We start from the raw sequence: 21,747 nt of genomic DNA, 5'->3' as shown, positions 1-21,747 counted from the left end.
ATTCCTGAAATCCTTGCAGGAAGAGACTGTTTTGACAGTGAGGGCAGGAAGATAGAATGCAAGCAATGAGATTTTTGTCTTTTCCCCCCTCACTCAAGAATAAGATTTGGTTCTTTTGCTCTTCAAGTTCAAATTGGTTATACGGTTTAATAGATAGATTGTTAATTTTGGATGGTAAATAGTAAATTATCCACCAGTGGGCAGATATTTAATGGAATCTTGAAAGATTAGGCTGATCCATCCATCATCTTTAGCAGTCTTATAGGAAGTGTAAGTAAATTTATGAGTGAAATTTAGGAATATAATTGAAAATAATGTGCTGTGGAAAATAATGTGGATGAAAAGGTGGTTTGCATCTGAATTGTTTCAAATCTCAGATCAGAGATTTTCCTTTTAGTAGGAGAGGTTATCTAAGGTGTCTAAGGTCACTTTCCAGCTAGAGGTAGCATCTTAGATGCTATCTAGTCTGACACCTTTTTTTTTTTTGATAGAAGGAAGAACTGAGGCTTACATAGGTCAATTAACTTTCCTAAAATCACACAGATACAGTTAGGATTCAAATTCAGGTCCCTGTCTCCAAATCAACTTTGAGAACTTTCATTCAAGAAATATAGGAAAGTACAGGGGGAGAAGGATTATAATCATTTTAATTTTGTGTCTTTTAATGAAAAATCATCATTGTTTTAAAAGATGGTGGGAGAAAGGAGAGACTAAAACTAAGAAGATTAAGGCAGAGATTGTGTCCTGGTCATTGTGCCATTGTCTCCAGTGTCTTGCACAGTGTCACACACATAGAGGGCATTCAAAAATGCTTATTAAATGCAATGGTGAAAATCTACCAAATTTACTAAATACTCCATGGGGTTTTATATGAAATCTAGTAAAGAAGTTAAGAATAATTTAGGTCAGCAGAATGTGATCTTCTGAATTGGAAAACTAATAGGATACTGGAGTTTTAAGTCTTTAAGAGGCATAGTAATTATGAGTGCATTGATTTTCATGCTTTCTGTCAGTCAGCAAACATGTATTAAATGCTTACCATGTGTTAGTCACTATGCTAAGCATTAGGGATACAAAGAAAGGCAAGAGCATCCCTGCTCTCAAGGAACTCGCAGTCTACTGGGTGGTTTAACATTTGGACAACTTTGTGTTTGTGTTTTATGGTCATTGAGTTGTTTCAGGTATATACAACTCTCTGTGACCCCGTTTGTGTGTTTTTTTTTTTTTTAGGAGGGTGGCCAAAGATAGTGGAGTAGTTTCCCATTTCCTTCTGTAGCTCATTTTTACCGATGAGGAACTGAGGCAAACAGCATTAAGTGATTTGCCTAGTGTCACATACTAGTAAACATCTGAGGCTGCATTTGAATTCAGGTATTACTGAATTATTACAATTTATACTAGCATGCTATCTACTACACCAGTTGGTTGTCCCAAATAACTATGTACAAACAGATTATGTGAAAGATAGATTTCATATCTTGCAGAAAACACTAAGAATAATGAAAGGCTTGCAGTAGAGAGGAGGATTTTAGGTGCGGCTTAAAGGAAAGCAAAGATAGTTTAACCCTCTTGCATATATTCAGATGTTTCAGATATCTAAAGATAAATCTTTAGAAAATTTTTGGTATAAATGCTGGATTTCAACCAATCAATCAACATTTATTTTAAAAAATCATGTATTAAATGACTGTTATGACCCAAACACTATGTTAGATATTGGAGATATGAATCAATCTGCCTCTCCTCAAAGAGCTTGTATTCTATAACATGAACATAATTAGATACAGAGAAAATATATATTAAAAAGGCAGTTTAGTGTCGGGAGCATTAATAGATGGGGATGAGGGTTATGAAAGGTAGCATTTGAACTAAGTCTTGAAGAAAATAAAGGATTCTAAGAGGTCAAGATGAGAAGGTGAATTCTAGGTATGGGGAATAGGCAGTACAGACACAGAAATGGCAGATGGACTATAATACAGGAAGAATAATTGTAAGAAGACCAGGTTGGCCAGATTATAGAATGGAAAGGGAAGTAATAATATAGAATAAGACTAGAAGAATAAGTGAGGGTCAGCCAAAAAAGAGAAGTTTAGATTTTTACTCTAGAGGTTATAGAGAATCAGCCAGTGGAGTTTATTGATTAGGGGAGTTGGACATGACTGAAATGATTCCACAACAGCAACAATAGTTGATGTGCTTACCTGGAAAGTTCTTTAAAAAAAAATTTGTTAAAATTATGGTTTAGGAGAAACAAATTGTAAGGAGATTCACAGGATCTGGGTTCAAGGCTCATCTGTACCACTCATTTCCTGTATAATCTTGGCCACTCTTTCTCCTCTTTGAGACTTACTTTCCTCGCCTCTAAAAAGGGAATTTGATTCAATAACCTCACAGGTCCCTTCCAGTCCACCAATTCTATGATACTATGATGAACATTTTAATAATGGTGATTAAGCTTTTTTTTTTTTTTAATAAAATCTTTCCTAAAAAAGGTAATTTGGCATAAGTAGGAAGAAGATTGGATGTGGGTTTGAATTTTTCTTTCTTTTCTTATTAAGTAAAATAGAGACCATAATATCCATGGTATTAATTTCATAGGGTTGTTGTGATGAGGTTTTATATATATGTGTGCATTATGTATGTGTGTGTGTATGTATGTATGTATATATGTAGTCTAATATCCCTGTCTTTTAATCTGGATGGCTGGGAAATAGAATTTAAAATTTTATTTTATGCCTACTATTTAAAGTATAAAATGCAGCTTTATAGTTTATGAGGTCATTTCTACAATGGCTATTTTAGATTGATGGAAGATGCATGTGAAGTCTTTCTAAGAGGTGCCTTCATTGTGGAGTCAGCTGTTTCCAAAATGCTGAATTAAACAAACAAAAAACCAAAAAGACTTGACATGGACTTATTCTGACTGCTGGTAGGGGGAAATGATATTGTTGAGAGTTTAGAGAAAATTAAAAAAAAAAAAATAGTGTCCACGAAGATGATTAGAGACTTGATTCAGACAACTCAATAGCTGGGTTGTATTCATGTTATTTTGCTAAATGTAATGTTGGAAGTAGCAAGAAGAAAGAAGAATTCTTATCTTGTTACAAGAAGGTATGACTGAAAGGAAACTATCATTATAATCCCTTATGGTTGGAGAGAATGTTGAAAGATTATTTATACCTTTCCCTTGTCTTCTCTTCCCACCCCCCCCAATCACATTAAAACTAACCCCAAATATGATAATCTATCCTGTTTTTAACAACTATCTAGAAAGGAGACCATACAACTTCAGTCTATAACCCATTTCAATCCTTATTTCTTCATGTCAGGAAATAGTTGGCTTAAAAATGAAGAAGAATGGGAGGAACAGGTTGGGAAGCACTATCCCAAACACTGGAAATGGGAATGAACAAAACTGGAAAGAAAGAACATTCCTGCAGTAGGTTGGGCTGGATGGCATGCTGGGTGTTTTTAAGCTTAAATGTTACCTCCCGGATATACCATCACTCAAATCTGGAATTTTACTTTTTTAAGAATGCATTTGTTGGATAAGGGCAAAAATAAGAGGGTATTCTGGTTGAACTATTGTTTGGATCATCCCTTCCCTCTTGCTTTAGGTTGTCTCATAGCCAGCCTCTTTTCTGTGACTCAGGTGTATGACATCCCAAAAACAGTAAATGCTCTGAATAAGGTTAATTTAAAGTTTGATCTGGATATATAGTCTTTAGGAGCAACTTGGTAGGTTTTGTGACACAGGGCAAGTCAATCAACTTCTCAGTGACAATTCTCTAGGTTTATAAATTGCAGAGGAAAGAATAAACTGAATTAATGAGGAAGTTTCCTTGTCTGAGAGTTCCCTATATCAATGAAATCACAACAAACAAGAACCATGGTAATAGGATTACTTTAGAATTTCTTTTAACAGATTAGATTTGTGATTGTGATTTCCTTATGCAGTTAAGTGTGTAGTCTCTTATGATTACAATGCCTCTAAGTGCTGCTTGAATCAGATTATAATTAGAAAATATTTAGCAAAAATAATAAAAATATTGTTGAACATAGATAATGTTAAAATATGGTTTTCTAAGTTAGTATGTGCTTACAAAGATTTTTATGTGCATTTAATGACCTCATTAATATTTGATCTTGATACTATTGGTATAGGGACCCCTAGTAAAGAAATTTCCCTTTAACTGACTCTGATTGGTGCTTGTTTAGCAATTTACCATCTAAGAGAGTTGCCTGGGGCATTGAAAAGTTAAAATACAAATCATAAAGGGCTCCAACTTAGGTCTATCTGATTTTGAAGCCTGCTTTTATATAATATCCTATACTGCTTTTTTAGGAATAAAGCTCTATTTAACTATTTTAGAGAGTATTTTTCACCCAACTATCTTTTCTATCAATAGACTGAAAACAAAAATAAGTCTTACAAGTTGTTATCCAATCTTAATTTTTTTTTTAACAGCCAAATTGTGACTCCATGAAAAAATGCGGAGTATTGTAGAAATTGGAAAAGTTGTTGTTCCTATTGTTTTCACAAACCTGTGTGGGAGTGAAGATTTGCAGCATTTATTTTTTTCAAAAACACTACAAATGACTTTCCTCTGATAGATAACAACCTGTCCTTTAAAAAATACATGAGATCATTAAAATTTGAATGAGTCTATTTGATACAAAAACTTTTGCAAGGTCTTCATGAATAATTCTATTGTTGCATCACTCATTTCTGACCCGTTTTCTAAACATTATCTTTTGCCATATCACTAAGAGATGATGCTGGGGTTAAATAATAGAACAGAAATGATCCCTTCAAATAAAAATTCTGAGATAATATGAAATTCCTAAGCATTCATCATATATCATGTTAGTTTATAGAGCTCAATGTCTACATGAATCAAAAGCAGGATGACATTTAAAAGTTAGAAGATTCAGAATGAAGATAGATTCCCCAATTGCCTATAAAAGTAGGATATAAGATAAAAATTGGACAGTCATGCTCTGGATATAGTCTGAGAGTAATAGTATGAGGCCAGAAATAGAACAGTCAAGGGATTGCTGAAGATTCCCTGACTCATTCCTGAAGATGTGGGATGGGGCAAGAATAGGTCATTGGGAAGTAGAAAAGGTTTGTGGAGTCAGCTCCTTTCTGCTATCACTTCTTGATGCTTGAATGGATAACAAACTACTTAAATCTGATAGACATAGCATAAAGATGGTAGAAGTATTTGAAAAGAAGCTTACAAAGATACTGGGCAATTTTATTCATCTCTTCCCTCCCTTACTCTTCACCTTGGTCAGCTGAATGTGAGCCAGTTATAGGGCAAGTTTCAGAATAGCTTCATTATAACAGGAGATAGTACCTTTGATTCTTATCAAGCCTGATCCTAGTATAATGATATTGCTTATTTCTGTGAGTTGTTGAAATTTAGATTTTTTTTTTTCTTTTTAAATAAAGTTGCACTAATTCATACAAGTTAGGGAAGAGGAAAATAGTTGATAAAATAGTAGTGATCAATCATTTGAAAGTTTCAAAGTTGTTCTGAAGATTATCGTAAAGAGACACAGTCAAAAGAGAGTGATGGAATTTTGGGGCATGGTTAATGTGGAAATTTATTTTTATTGACTATATATATTTATTATAAAGATTTCTTTTCTGGAGTATGGGAATAGAGTTGGGAAAGAGAAAATAAATACTTGTTAATTTAAAAAAAATAATGAAAGAAAAAATAAGATGATAGCAATGGGGAGTATTTTAGGATATATATAAATTTTGGAATAGACCAAGACCTGTATTTGGAATTTCTTTGAAGTTGGGAACTTCCAGTGAGGAAATTCCCTTTATCAATTCTAATCAGCAACTATTCTGCAATTCAAAGTCTTAGAGAGTCGGGAGGGACACTCAGAGTAAGTGATATCAGGAATAAAAGAAAACAAAAAAGGTACAGATTTGCTAATAAAGTTAAGCCTCCATTGGTGTGAACAAAGAAATGAATCTGTACTATTCAAAGTTATAATAATATAAAATATGGTGATTGATTGCAGCTCAATACAAATGTGCAGTAAAGTTTGAATAAAATGATCACTTCAGGGATTTTATTATTTGTACTACCTTAGCCACCTACTTGTGAAGTGGTTTAAGAATGTAAAGGGAAAGAAATTTTACATTTCTCTCTCTACATTTGTAAAAGAAGAGGGCAAATATGCTTGAACATCTTAGGTGAGTCTAGATCCTGTATGATTAGTTATTGATTTATGGATCTGGTTCAACAGCCTGGGTAATAAGAAATACTTGTTGAAGGAATATAAGAACAACACTAGTTGATATATTCTATCAGAAGTAGATTATTGTTGGTTTTCTCTGGGGAAAAAGTAGTTCTTAAAAAAAAAAATTAGTGTTAAATTTCATCTCTTGCTTTGTCCCCTTGAGTTTTCTTTCTTTTCAATTCATTATTTTTTTCTTTCTCGTGGTTTATTACAATTGAGTCTGTTATATCAATAGATGGCTCAAAGTATAAATAATTGTAAGTCAGATATATTTTTGTTTGTCCTTCCTTCTTGAAGAGTACCTTGACTTCAGGAAGATGATGACATGACTTGCAAATAAATTGGATTTAAGTTAGGGAGGGATATGCAAAGCAATCAGCTTCACTTTCTCCTTCAGAGCCAGTTGGATTCAGGGTCAATTTATAGATCAGAATGACTGGAGATGGTTCTGGATACAGTGGGAAACCTTGACCTTTTAAAGTTACGGTCTTTCCCAAGTCTAAGGTCGACTGAGGCAATAGCCCTTTAATGCTAGGTCATATATATCTTGACACTGGAGATCTGATATTTTCCTGCTTTAATGGGTGCTTTTATGCGTGCATGTTAGCACTTCACAGCAAATCAGGCATTTGTCTTTTTATTCCTTATCATCCAATGAATCTCCTTAATCTAATAGAACTGGCTGTGTTTATTAGCAAGAGCCAGAATAGATGTCTTCAGGTGCAGGTTCCAGGGCAGGTAGCAGAACTATTTGATGGGACCTAGAAATATCTCCCAGCCCAAAGATGAAAAACTCTCCCCCCACCCCCAACGTTGGAAAATTCAGTCTTCTTATCCACAAAAATGTCATTTGTTACATTGATGATTTTTCAAGTTGGTATTTTGTCTAGCTCTATGTATAGCTTTTCACTGAATTTTTTTTTTTTTACTATCAGTGATTTTTAAAAATTAATTTAATTTAAAAAGTCAATTAAAAATTAAAAAAGAATGATTTCTATTCTTCTTCTAGCATTTCTAAGATTTGTTCTTTGCCAAATCAGATCTCTAGTATTTCAGTCTTTAGCCACAGCATATCATGATGAAAAATCTTTTACTATGATTTTGATTCCTGCTTCTGTTCTAGATATAGACATAGAATATTTAATATATAAGATCTGAAAGGAGCCTCAGGGGGCTTCTAGTTCAACACTCTCATTCCAGATGTTTCCTGTTTTCTGTTTCAACTTTGCTTTCCCTCCCTTTTCCTATTTCCCCCTCCCCCATTAAACACTTGCCAATGAAATCAGGTCCTTAATTGGCTCAGTTTGGCATTTCTTGTTTTGGTTTGTTTTGTATATATTAGTATATGTTTGTCTTGCTGTATTTCACATGTGAAAGTGGTATTATTTACCATAGTGTGTTTACCTTGAACTGCTAATTGATGATAATGAAAAGGTACTAATGGCTTATAGTCATTATCTTTTCTGGTCCCTATTTTGTTAAGCAATGGAATAAAATAAATTGGTCCGTATGGGCATTGAAATAATGATGTCGATATTATGATCATGGAGCATTAAGCAACTACAGGTTCATTATGAATTAGCACTTGCTGGTCAATGGTAACATGATACCAACTACCTTTATTTTATACAGTACTTTCAGATGCTCCCAGGACCAACACTTCTAATTCTTGCAAGGGCAGATGCTTTGAACTTCAAGAACGTGAGGACATGGACTGTCAGTGTGACAACCTGTGCAAGAGTTACGGTAGTTGCTGCTATGATTTTGATGATCACTGTTTAAAGACAGGTATAGTAGCCATTATTTTCTTTCTTACTTTCACCAATAATGAATGAGTTATAACTTGCTGTTCTTCTTTTCCACTCTCTTGTTTTGGCCTAATTAAATTTAGAACCTGAGTGATTTCATGTATTATTGTCCTTTAAATGATACTCTGATGATGATTAAATCTGTGTGTTTCAATTTGGCTAAAAAGAAAAACCTCAAAAACCAGACAATAATTTGTCCTTCCCATATTGTGCAAATGTTGCTTCCTTGGATAGGTTTTGAGGACACTGGTGACCCACCTTTTAGATTCAATCTCCTTTCACACCTTTGCTTAAAGAGAGGAAAACTGATTTCTGATTGCTGGCATATTTATTTCTTCATCTCCAATCTTAACATACAGCTAAATCAAATTATTTAAGATTCATTTTATTTTTCTTCTCTCTTCAGCTTGCCTTTGTTCCATTATTTCCATTTAAATATAAGCTTGTTGAGAGTAGGTATTTTTTTTGTTTCTGTCTTTAAACCCTTAGCACCTAGCACAGACTTTGGCACATAATTAATAATAATAACTACTTAATTAGTGCTTGTTGGCTGACTTATTCCAGCTTATCATATATACAGCAATAATATGTTTATCTTATCAACATCTAGTCTGTAGTTGATAGTTACTCTAGAATCTATTCATGGGCAGCCTAATGGAGTTGTCAATGGGTGTTTTCAATTGTATGGGTTGTTTCTCTAGAACAAAAGATAAGAAAGACTTCAGTATTTCTCAGCCCTATCATGCTCCAGATTCTCATTCCAAAGCATTCCTCTGTAAAAATATTCTTGATTTTTAAAAATAATTTCTCACTTCTGGGAGCTAAGATGGCAGAATAAGCACTAAATAGTCATAACTGTTCCATATCCACCTCCAAACAACTATAAAACAATACCCTAAAACAAATCCTGAAACCAGCAAAAATATGGAGTGAAAAAATTTTTAGTCCAAGAAACCTGGAAAATGTGTAAGAAGGGTCTATCTTCTTGGGTAAAAGGGGGACTTAATCCAGAACAGGAAGCATTCAGCAAGCCAGCAGCAAGCTTTACCTCAGCAAACCAGTGGGAGATCTTGAGACTCAGTGTGGTGGAACAGGCAAACACCAACACCAGGATTCCCCCTGTGCCTTAGCATAGCCACATTCTTCCATGTATGTAGCTTTGGGCAAACAGACAACCTCTAGTGGCCAGACCTCCATGTGCTTCCAGCACAGTCTGGGGGAAAGAAGCAGCCTTCAGTGTCCAGACAGACATTTGTGCTGGGAAAATGCAGAAACATCTCACTGACCTAAGCCTATGCCAAACACCAGCACTATTGGAGACCTTTATTAATGATTACACAAGACTTAGCAGCAACAACATTAAAGGATTGGAGGTCATGGAGCACACACAATAAGTTAGAAGACAAAGAGTAAGACAAGAATCACCTACCCAGTGAAGTTAAACATAATATTTTAAGTAAAAAAAAAAAAAAGTCATTTAACCGAATTTCAAGCTTTCATAAGATTGAACAACAACAACAACAAAAAAATTGATTTCCAGTATCAAGCCCCAGGAGAAGCTTAAAAAGGGGAAAAAAATATAAAGGATTGTCATTTGTAGTGGCAAAATATTGGAAACTGAGGAGATGCCCATCAATTGGGGAATGGCTGAACAAACTATGGTATATAAATGTAATGTAATACTATTATACAATGAGAAATGATAAACCGGCAGATTTCAGAAAATCCTGGAAAGATCTTTGTACAAACTAATGCAAAGTGAAATGAGAAGAAACAGGAAAACATTGTAAATAGTATCAGCAACATTCTGTTATGATCAACTACAATGACTCACTCTTCTCAGCAACACAATCATCTAAGATAAATACAAAGGACTCATGAAAGGAATGCTGTCCACACCCAGATAAAGAACTTATGGATTGGTTCCATTAATGAGCATTAAGGATGATACTATAAGCAAATTAAGAAAACAAGGAGTAGTCTCCCTCTCAGATCTGTGGAGAAAGAAGGAATTTATGACCAAAGAAGAACTAAAGAACATTATGAAATGTACAGTGGATAATTTAGATTATATTAAATTAAAAAGGTTTTGCACAAGCAAAACCAATATAGCCAAGATTAGAAGGAAAGTAGAAACCTAGGCAAATTTTTTTACATCTGATGTTTCTGATAAAGGCCTAACTTCTAAAATATATAAAGAATTGACTCAAATTTATAAGAATACAAACCATTTCCTAATTGATAAATGGTCAAATGGTATGAACAGATGATTGTCACATGCATTAAAGCCATAGGTCATAGGAAAAAATACTGAATCACTATTGATGAAAGAAATGCAAATTAAAACAATCCAGAGGTTCCTCTCAGATTGGCTATCATGACAATAAAAGTAATGATAAATGCTGCAGGGTATGTGGGAAAACTGGGACACTAATGCATCTTTAGTGGAGTTGTGAACTGATCCAGCAATTCTGGAGAGCAATTTGGAACTATATCCAAAGAGCTTTCAAACTATGCATACCCTTTAATCCAGCAATGTCTCTATTGGGCTTACATCCCAAAGAGATCATAAAAAAGGGAAAAGAACCCACATGTGCAAAAATGTTTGTAGTAGCTCTTCTTGTAGTGGCAAGGAACTGGAAATTGAGTAGATGCTTATCAGCTGAGGAATGGTTGAATAAGTTATGGTATATAATGTAATAAAATCATATTATTCTATAAAAAATGATCAGCAGGTTAAGTCTGGAAAGACTTACATGAAATGGTGCTAAGTGAAGTGAGTAGAACCAAGAGAATGTTGTACACAGCATCAAGATTATGTGGTGATCAGCTGTGATGGACTTGGCTCTTTTCAACAATGAACTGATTCCAGACAATTCCAATAGACTTGTTGGAAGGAGCCATCTGCATTCAGAGAGAGGACTATGAAGACTGAATTTGGATCACAGCACAGTATTTTCACCTTTTTCATTGTTATTGATATTGTAAGTTTGCTTGTTTTTTTCTCATTTTTTCTCCTTTTGATCTGATTTTTTTTGTACATCATGATATTTGTGGAAATATGTTTAGAAGAATTGAACAAGTTTAATCTAAAGGGGATTACTTGCTGTCTAGGGGAAGGGAGATGTAGGGAGATAGGAAGAAAATTTTGGAACACAAAGCTTTGTAAGGGTGAATGTTGAAACCTATCTTTGTATGTATTTTGAAAAATAAAAAGCTATTATAAATAAAACTATGTTGAAGTGTTAAAAAGAATTAATATAGATTAATATTCTATTATAGAATATTATTATTAATGCAGATTAAGATATTATTGTAATAATATATTATTATATATATTATAGCCTGAATATAGATCAAGGCATACTTTTTCCTTTTATTCTTTCTCATATTTTTTTCTTTTACTCTGTTTCTTCTTTCACAATTGTACTAATGTGGAAATATGTTATATCAAACTGCCTTTCATCTTCAGAAAAGGATAGGGAAGGGAGGAAGGCAGAAAAATTTGAAACACAAAATCTCATAAAAATAAATGCCAAAGATTGTTTTCATGTGCAATCAGGGAAAAATAAAATGCTATTAATAAAAAATTAAAAAAATTCTCATGTTTTGAAGCAGCACAAACAAAATTTAGAAGTTTCTGAATGACAGCTCTGAGAATGGAAAGACAACTCTTTAGTGGATGAAGTCCCTCATATTTTCCCTGGTACAATTCCAACATGTTGATTTATTTTGTGGTTCTTTCTGCTGCTGCCCCCACATTTACTGTCCTATAATCAAGAGCTAGACAAGGACTTTGGAGAGAGCATCTAGTCAATATTCCCTGTCCTTATGCAAAACTGTTTTTCTAGGTATTTAAGAGAGGTAGTTCTCTATTCCATTCTAAAAAACCTCAGAAAAAGAGATTCCACAAAGTCTTTGTAACTGGAATGGGGAACAAAACTGTGGAACAAATTAGGAAATTCTCTCATACACTTAACTTCATATTGTTATTATTCCTTCTGGGTCTATTATCACTAGAAACAGAAGACCTGCTCCCCATAGCCAATCCTGTTTTTTTGGATGACTCATTTTCTTCCCTACCACCTCTGCTTTTTTTTCTCTAACCTACAGCAATGTGATTTGGTAGTTTTCTTAGGATTTCCTTACAGACCTATTTCCCAGACCTATTTATCATAATTATTGCTTTTCTAGGGGCCTTCTCTGAAATTCCTTAGCTATGATACTACATAATGAATATGCTAAAAATCCAATGTAGCAATGTAGGACATCATTGAATATCTGCCAACCCCCTATGGCTCTTGAGAGTTATTGTCTACTACTCCTTTGTATTGGGCAATCAGATGGCATGGTGGATTGAGTGCTGGGGCTGGAGTCAGGAGGAATTGAGTTAAAATATGACCACAGATACAAGCTGTGTGACCCTAAGCAAGTCACTTAACTCTGCCTCAGTTTTCTCATCTCTAAAATGAGCTGCAGAAGGGAATGGCTACGTACTCCAGTACCTTTTTAAAGAAAATCTCAAACGTGTTCATTAAGACTTCAATATGACTGAATAGCAATACCCACAACAATTTCTTTATATCTTTAGTTACCTGCTGATACTTGTAAGCTAAAACTTTTCTGTTTTCCTATCTATAGAAATTTTTTCCATGCTTGGAAAAATCCCTAATTTTGTGGTTTTGACTTTTGTCAATAAACATTTATTAATCACCTATTACATGCTAGGTACCATACTAAGCTCTGGAGACACACGCACACACACACACACACACACACACACAAAGCAACTGCCCTCAAGGTGCTCAGAATCTAATGAGAGAGAGAGAGAAAGCAAGCAGAATTGTACAAACAAAGAAATGAAGATTACTAGGAAATAATTAGCAGAGGGAAGACATTGGAATTAGGAGGATTTTTTTTTTTTGAGAGGCTTCCCATAGAAGGTGGAATTTTAACTGAAATTTGAAGGAAGTCAATGGCTAGAAATGAGGAGGGGAAGCATTCCAGGAATAGAGGATAGCTAGAGACAGTATCTGAGCCAAGATATAGGATATCTTGTTCAAAAAAATAGCAAGGAAGCCATTATCAGTAGGTCAAAGAGTATTTGGTAGAGAGTAAGTAGTAAAAGAACTGGAAAAGTGGGAGGGGAGACAAGTTGTGAAAAAGCTTTGAATGTCAGAGTATTTTGTATTTGATAATGGAGGTGATAGGGAGCCACTGAATTGTATTGAATATGGGGATGATATAGTAGGACCAGTGCTTTAGGAAAATCACTTTTGCTGCTGAATGGAAGATGGACATTGGTGGGAAGAGATTTGTGGCAGGCAGACCAACTAGAGAGCTATTGTCACATACAACAATATGATCTTTGAGTTGGAGATATTTGCAAGTGGTTACCATTGTGGATCAGACTCAGCCTTTGGATTCCAGGTCCTAGAATAAAGAATTCCATCCACTAGATGTGGTTTGGAAGTGATAGGATGAAGAGGAAGGGAAGCCATGAGTAAGACGAATAGTATGGATCTTAGGCCAAGTTAAACTAAAAATATTGGCCAAGTTTTTCTTATGGACAATGATGAATCTCATAGTCACATGGAAGATAGAAGATGTAGCATTAGGAGGAGGGTACAAGTATCTGAAATCATTGCTTCCATCTCTGATGATGCATGAATAAGTGAGGATATAGAGTCAAATCATTTGCCAGTGACCTAGGGATACTCTTATTGTATAATCTGAAATAGTTTGACAACTTTGCATTTATTTTTTCTATTTAGGAACACAAAATTAATAGGCTGGAAATTAAATCATACTCATACATAATTATCATACTTAAACATAATTTTATTATATTATATTTATTTATATTACTTATTATTTATATTATATTTATAATATAATTTCCCAAGATGGAACATTAATTCTTATTTTTGTTTTCTTGAACACGACCTCTAGATAAAGTTGAACTTGGGAGTACTCAGTCAGCTATTCTTATATGATTTGGTAGTTTTTTGTCACACTACTAGGAAATATAGATCTGGAATTTTCATCATAAAAATAATAAAATTTCAGTGAAATGAACAGGCATTTAGGTGCTTGCTGTCACTTTTGTATTTCTAAGAATGCTATTGTTTGTCCTTCATGTTTGAAGAGGACCAATGACTTTATGGATAATATCTTGACTTGTGAGTGAATTGGATTTAAGTGAGGCAGATTTGCCCAAAGTGATCATCTTCACTCTCTTTCTGAGTCATGATAGTCTAGGGGTAGGACAAAAGTCGAAAGTCAAGAAGATCCAGGACGCAGTGAATGACTGCAGTCTTCAATGCTTGATCAAAATTTAAACACTCCACAGTGCCTCATTTAGCTGACTCCGTGGTCATTGGAACAAATCATTCCCATCTGCCCATTCAGCCAGAGGAAATCTTTACATGCTTGATGTAGACTTATTTTTAACTCAAGGACAGGTGTTTGGTTATCTCAACCTGGTTTAATTTACCTGAGAGTGGCCCACTGTGCATGCTAGGGCTTCTCAGAACCACAGATGAGAGTTGGGTAAGAGGTGGACACCAAAGGGAGATGAATGAGCAGCTCTGAAAAGTGCTCAGCAAACCCTCATGTCAGAGGTGTCAGTCCTCCCTGAGCAATCAGAATCGTAATCACTAGCATTTATATGGTGTTTTGTACAGATAGTTAAGTAGTGTTGTAGATAGAATGCTAGGCCTGAAGTCAGGATAACCTGAAGTCAGTCTGAGTTCAAATGTAGACTGAGACACTTACTAGCTGTGTAAGACCAGTCACTTATCTATGGTCTGCCTCAGTTTCCAAGAATCTTAATAGTACCCAACTCATAGGATTGTTGTGAGGGAAAAAAAAATGAAATGATTTTAAAGCACTTAGCATAATGCCTGACACATAGTAGGTGTTTAATAAATGCTTCTTTCTTTCTTTCTTCTCCCCTCCTCTCTTCTTATCTTCTTTCTTCCATTTCCCTCTTCCTCCCTTGCTTCCTCCCTCCCTTCCTTCCTTCCTTCCTTCCTTCCTTTCTTTCTTCCTTCCTTCCTTCCCTTTCCACTTTCCCTCCCTCCCTCCTATTACAAAACACTTTCACATATGTCTCTCATTTGAAGCAGTATAGAACAATGGAAAGCACATTGGATTTGAGGTCAGATGGCCTGGTTTCAAAGTTAAGTTCTTCTATTTGTTGCATTATGTTTCCTGGGCATTCATTCAACCTTTCTGGCCTTCAATTTCCTATCTCTAAAATGAGGGGATAGGAGTAAGTGACCACCATTATTCTTTCTAGCTCTGATTCTATTCCTGTTTTACATATGAGGAAGCTAAGACTCAGAGAGGTTAATTGATTTATACAGAATTATATCTAGTAAAATGCTGGTAAATGTTTAACAATTGGCTTTTCCCCTCAAAAAATGTATTCAGGACATAATTTTCAATTTAATCTGAATAATTAATTAGCATTCTCTATACCACTTTCTTATGGATAGAGAGTCAACAAAACAATAAATCACACTCTGATTTGTAGCATTTGGTGATTTCTGATGTGTCAGTGCTCACACTGAAAATTTAACAAGCGGCTTTCCCCCAAGTTGATTGAAGCTGGCTTGTGCTGACTTTAGTACAGTCCTGATGATACCTTTTAAGTGGTGAAGCCTTGACCCATATCTATTTTTTTCTGATTCCTACTTCTTGTGCTTTTTCTTTGATATCTTACCTAATCATAGCATTTGAGAGGCTGTATTGTCTAAAGTGTACCCAGGCAAGAAAGAATTCCTTCTTCAATCTTCTCCATCAGCCGTCATTCAGCTTTTGCTTAGAAATCTTTAGCTAGGGGCCTCACTGTTTCTAGAGGTATCTCATTCCACTTTTGGCTAGCTCTCGTTGTTTAAAATTTTTCCTCCTATTGAGCCAAGATCTGTGTCTGCAGGCTTTTATCCACTGCTCCTTATTTTGCCTTCTGGGGCAAACTGGAACAAGTCTAGTCTCTCTTTGCCATGACAGCCCTGCAGAGACTTGAAAACAGCTATCATTTACTTCCCCTTTTTCTCTTCTCCAGACATTCTTATTTCATTCAGTTTGTCTTCAATAGTAGCCACTTGCCATTCTAGTCACCTTTTTCTGGATGACATTGGACTACAGATAAATTTTTAAAATTTAAAGATAGAATAGTTCAGATAGAATAGAAATTGACCTTGGAATCAGCTGGACCTGAGTTCAAATTTTCCTTCTGGCCTGGCTATATGTCCTGGGAAAGTCAGACAATCAAGAATTTGTTAAGTACCTACTATGTGCCAGATACTGTGCTAAGTTCTGAGGATACAAAACCAAACTAAACCAAACCAAAAAGGCAAAAGATAGTTCCTGCTCGCTGAGAAGCCCACAATCAAATGGAGGAAACAACATGCAAAGAACTATGGACAACAAGATGGAGATACTTATGGATTATGGATAATCAGGAGAGGGGAGTCATAAGTATGAAGGAGAATCAGAAGAGGCTTTCTGTGGAAGGTGGGATTTTGGCTGGGACTTAGAGGAAGCTAGAGAAGCCAGGAGGGAGAGATGAAGAGGGAGAGCTTTACTGACGTGGAGGACAAATATGAAAATGCCCAAAGTTTGGTGGCGGAGTCTCTAAGTGAGGGCCAACAACTATTTGTAGAGAAGATACCAACTTTCGTTAGTACAAGGCGTTTCCTCATTGGGCCTACACCAATGAAATCACCAATTGAATCCCTATTGAATTGTTTCAGACAGTAGATGCTAGTAACAAAGAGTCAAAAACACAATCATTTCCAACCTCTAGGTGCTTATATTTTTTAGAGGTAGCTAGGACAGGGCAGCTGGTAGCTTAGTGCATAGAGTGCCAGACCTGGAGTCAAGAAGAATCATCTTCCTGAGTTCAAATCTGGTCTCAGACACTAATTGTGTGATTCTGAGAAAGTCACTTAACTCCATTTACTTCAGGCTCCTCATTTGAACAATGAACTGGATGGAAGTGACAAACCACTCCAGTAGCTTTGCCACAAAAAGCCCAAATGGTATTATGAAGAATCACAAAACTGAAAATAAGAGGGGGCAATATGTACAGAAAAGTCAATATGAGGCCATTTGAACAGGAAGAGAGGAGCTTGCCAATGAATTTGGTAAAATTTAGGATATTAAAACTGTTTTTTTTAGAGACGGTCTTAGGAATCACCTCATATTTTGTATGTAAATTAAGCTCATTAAGTTTCAATAGGTGTGCACATGAAAATGGATAAATTAAGATACATATATTATCTATACCATGACACTATGACCCTATCACTACTATTTATTTTCCATGTATTTACTGCTTTACCTTTCCATTTGCTACTTTAGAGCCACTCAAGAAAGGATAAGAAACTTTCACCAATAATGATTCTATTTTTTTCAAATGAGTCTCACTTCATTCTGATGGATTTTTCTTTTAGAAAAATTATAAATCTCATTAAGAAGTTTTCTTACAATCACATGGGCTTTTGCCCAATCCAAACATCAAGAATGGGCAAAATGATGTGATGTTTTCATTGATTCCTCTAAATGTCTTGAGTTCCTTTGGCTGTCTCTGTACACCATTAGTGTTCTCTCTTCATCTGATTCAAAAGAAGTTTTGAAAAAAATCCTTATTTTGTCTATTTCAGCCCGCGGCTGGGAATGCACTAAGGACAGATGTGGAGAAGTAAGAAATGAAGACAATGCTTGTCATTGCTCAGAGGACTGCTTGGCCAAAGGAGACTGTTGTACCAATTACCAAGTTATTTGTAAAGGTATGCACTTTTCTTTCTCTGGGACATCTTCAGATTGGGAAAACAAAAGCTGAATATAATCCAAAAGATAATGAATTTTATTGCCTTGGATGCAAGTTTGGGAATTTAAGGAGAAATAACCACTTCTCTCTATTTTACCACTATAGAATAAAGGGGATATAAAATAGAATTTAATAATTATGTATCCATAAACACAAGACAGGAGGATAGAGTGCAAAAAAATTCTAGACTTAAAAGAAACCAAGACCTGGATGAATTCCACTTCAAATACTTAATAGCTGTATGATCAAGGGCAAGTCATTTGAATTTTTGGAGTATTGATCCTCTCATTTGTAAAATGGGGATAAAAATAATATTTGTGTTCCATACCTCACAGGTTCATTATGAGGATCATGAATATGTAAAGCATTTTTGTAAACTTGAAAGTGCTAAAGAAATGCCAGTTAATATTGTTAAGTACTCTTTTGGCAACACCTTGAAAAACAGCAAGCACCTCTCCCTTCTCTTCCTTTTCCAAGTGAACTAATTTTGTGATTTTCTTGGAGAAGATGACTAGGGTACATGAGACCCTCTTTCTAAGTCCAGCTCTAGTTCTCTGTTACTTCTTTGCCTCTATGAATGTTTACTCTCCTCCTCCTTCAGAGATCCTTAGATACTAACTGGGAAGACTTCAAGAATGGGGATGGGGATACTGTCACCTGAGATCAATTCAGATAAATTCAGAGAGGCCTATCACTGGGATGAGCTGACTACCATGTGACAATTTCTTTTTTTTTCCCTTTTGGACATCCAGTTGATGAAAACTGTCTCCTGAAGGGATGTTGGATTTAGCAGAATCTGTATCTGTGGAGACTATACTCTTGCCAACAGAGTCATGGATATTCTAAATATCACATTGAGTGCCTTCTTTGAGAGCAGGAAGAGAGTGCTCCATTAATATTAGATGTGTTTTAAAGGTCTACCTTATTTCAAGGTACACAATCTTCAGGCCTGTCGTCAATAGCTAAGTTCTCACTGACCCTGGCAGGTTTACAAGGAAACTCTTTACATAGGAACAGTTTTTCTCAAAGGTTGGTCACAAACTTTTCCTTCAGCACTGGACATGTGATTTTTGTTTGCCCTTAGAAAAGTGGTACAAGACAGACAGCTTTTGATACATTTTGTTTTCTGCAGAGAAAAATATCTGTTCATCTGAGTCCTTCTCTGGATGGTCAGTGGGGGTGGGATGTAAAGTTAAAGGGAAAACTTTTTTTTTTTTTTTTTTTTTTTTTTCAGATTTCTGCTCCCAGATTTAGGCATCAGGCCTGGTATAGCACAAAGAAGAGAGCACTAGGGTTAGAGTGAGAAGACTGTGTGACTTTGAAAGAGGCACTTCTCTGTGAAATGCAGATGGTGATAATTACACTCCATCTCTCACAGAACTTATGCTGTGAGAATCAAATGAAAGCATGCATGTCTATCGATGAACTTTGTACCTGTAACAGGTACAAAGATAACAATAATAATACTAATTCCATTTTCTGATCCAGACCATGCTTTCATTGGAGTATAAAATTTAGTCCAGTATCATCATATTATAGACAATATGCCCAGGTAATAGGATAGGGCTGGGATTTAAATCTAGGTTTCCTGATTCCAAATAAAGACAGTGGCTGTGTTAATTTTGTATCTGTGTACCTGGTACCTAACCTTTATAAAATAACCATAGTACCTTTATAATTAGTGCATTTTGCTATTGTTGTTCAGTCACTTCAATCATGTCTGATTCTTTGCAATCCCATTTGGAGTTTTATTGGCAGAGATCATGGAGTGGTTTCTATTTCCTTCTCTAGCTCATTTTACAGGAGAGAAAACTGAGATAAACAGGGTTAAGTGACTTGCCCATATTCTCACAGCTAGTAAGTGTCTGAGGCTGGATATGAACTCAGGTCTTCCAGACTCCAGGCTTGGGTGCTATGCATTGTCCCACCTAGCTGCTCGTAGCAGCATGCACAGTTGCAGAGAAGAGGGAAATCATGGCAACAACAAAAGATTTTTAAAAATCTATTTTTTTCTCGTGAGGGAATGGAAAACTATTATCCCTAGATATTACCAGCTTATTCATCATTGATAAGAGTCATATTATCATAAAAAGAGCTGGGGTCTGAAATCAGAGGCTCTAGAAATTATGAATAGGTGTATAACCATGGCCACCTTCTCTTGGTCTCAATTTCCTTATTTACAGCATGAGTGGTTTGTACTGGAGCTCCATGTCTTTTCTAACTTTAAATCTGTGATCCTCCTTTCCTTTGATCCCATGATTTTCTTAAATACTTATTCATGTATATTCAGGACTGAGAGGAGCTCTTAGATTCATATCTCCTGGGACATTCTATATTATGTCTATATTCTGACATCCTCAAACTCAAGCACTGGCTAGGTATCATGAATGTTTTTATATGAGTCACACCTGTCCAGTAGCAAAATAGATTATAGGTCTTGGGATTGCTCATTTTAAACTCTGGATGGAATGGTTATCTATGTTCACTATAAAGTACTCCATTTCTCCTTATAGGAGAGTCCCACTGGGTAGATGATGACTGTGAAGAAATAAAGGCACCAGAATGCCCTGCAGGGTAAGTACAATTTAGGAATATGTTTAGGATATGTTTGAAGTACCTATTAAAATATTGATAAAGCACATAGATGAATTAATAGAGATGGTGAAGCTCAGGGTAAATGATTAGGGGTAGTATACAAATAAAGAACACAACTCTTTTGAATTCTTGAGCTTTGGTTTAAAATTTTGGCTCTATATGACTTTGGAGAATTCCCTTTATCACTCTAGGTCTTAGTCTTGTCTTTGGTAAAATGAAGAATTTGGACTCAATAACCTGTAATATCCTATTCAACTCTAAAGACTTTGAGTTTATGAAATACCCTTGAGTTTGACTATGGGAGAATAATAATGAACTAGTCAAAGGTTAAAATCTATTCTAATTTTATGAAATTATTAGTTTTCTTGCTGTCTTCTGAAAATAATAGGTCTATGTGATAATGTTGATGCTTTGAAGATTGCAGATCACTTTATATATATTCTTCACAACTTCACATATACTTGATCATCACAGCAATTCTTTGTGGAAGGTGCTTCATCCCCATTTTACAGAGGAGCAAACTGAGGCTGACAGATGTTAGGAAAGTGAGGCTGACAGATTTGGTATCCAAGGTCACCCATTTAGTAAATATTTGCAACAAGATTTTAACTTTGGTCTTCATTAACTTAATCCAGCAATCTTTCCACCATATCACCTATATCCACCATGGTCCATGTTAATTAATTTTATAGGAGATCTTTGGGCAACAATAAGGAAGGAAGGAAATTTTCCTGGTGGTGATTTTGCAGTGATCTCCTTTGAAAAGCTGCAGCTCTTTGCTTTAAGAATATTTCTGCAGTATCCTTAAAGAATTTCTACTTAGAAGAGAAGAGTTGCAATTAGGTACAATCAGCTCTCCCTGGACTACTGAGGCATTAATGTCTCTGAACTTTCAGACTTTGATAATCCATTCTGCTTAAACATGATTAGCATAGCACTATTATTGCTTCTCTAAATGAACACCATTGCAATTGTACAGTCATTGTAATAATATTGTACCCTAGAATATTGCCTTATATGTTGGAAAGTGGTTAATAAATACAGGCAACATGGAAAAGTTAAAAGGATGTTGGGCATAGAGTTGGGAGACTTGGAATTCAAATTCCAGCTTAAACACCTACTAGCTGTAGGACCAGGGACAAGTCATTTAATTCCAGTCTTAATTTCCTCATCTGTAAAATGTGGGATAATAACATGCATATTAGTCACCTCACAGAATAATTATTATGAAAGTCT

The 21,747-nt window shown here is 35.3% G+C and overlaps 1 protein-coding gene across 4 annotated transcripts in view; it reads left to right on the top strand.

Annotated features, from left to right (window-relative positions):
* Positions 1 to 21,747, top strand: part of ENPP2 (ectonucleotide pyrophosphatase/phosphodiesterase 2) — a 172,645-nt gene that overhangs the window by 54,044 nt on the left and 96,854 nt on the right. For all 4 annotated transcript variants that reach the window (XM_012541787.3, XM_012541789.3, XM_012541788.3 and 1 more), the window contains exons 3-5: positions 7,900 to 8,055; positions 17,750 to 17,875; positions 20,430 to 20,490. In XM_012541787.3, coding sequence (XP_012397241.1) covers positions 7,900 to 8,055; positions 17,750 to 17,875; positions 20,430 to 20,490 — 343 coding nt within the window. The remainder of the gene's footprint in view (positions 1 to 7,899; positions 8,056 to 17,749; positions 17,876 to 20,429; positions 20,491 to 21,747) is intronic.

The sequence above is a fragment of the Sarcophilus harrisii genome, chromosome 1 (assembly GCF_902635505.1).
Source record: "Sarcophilus harrisii chromosome 1, mSarHar1.11, whole genome shotgun sequence".
In the NCBI taxonomy this organism is placed as follows: Eukaryota; Metazoa; Chordata; class Mammalia; order Dasyuromorphia; family Dasyuridae; genus Sarcophilus; species Sarcophilus harrisii.
Note: the sequence above shows the minus strand (reverse complement) of the source record. Positions and strands in the feature narration are given on the sequence as shown.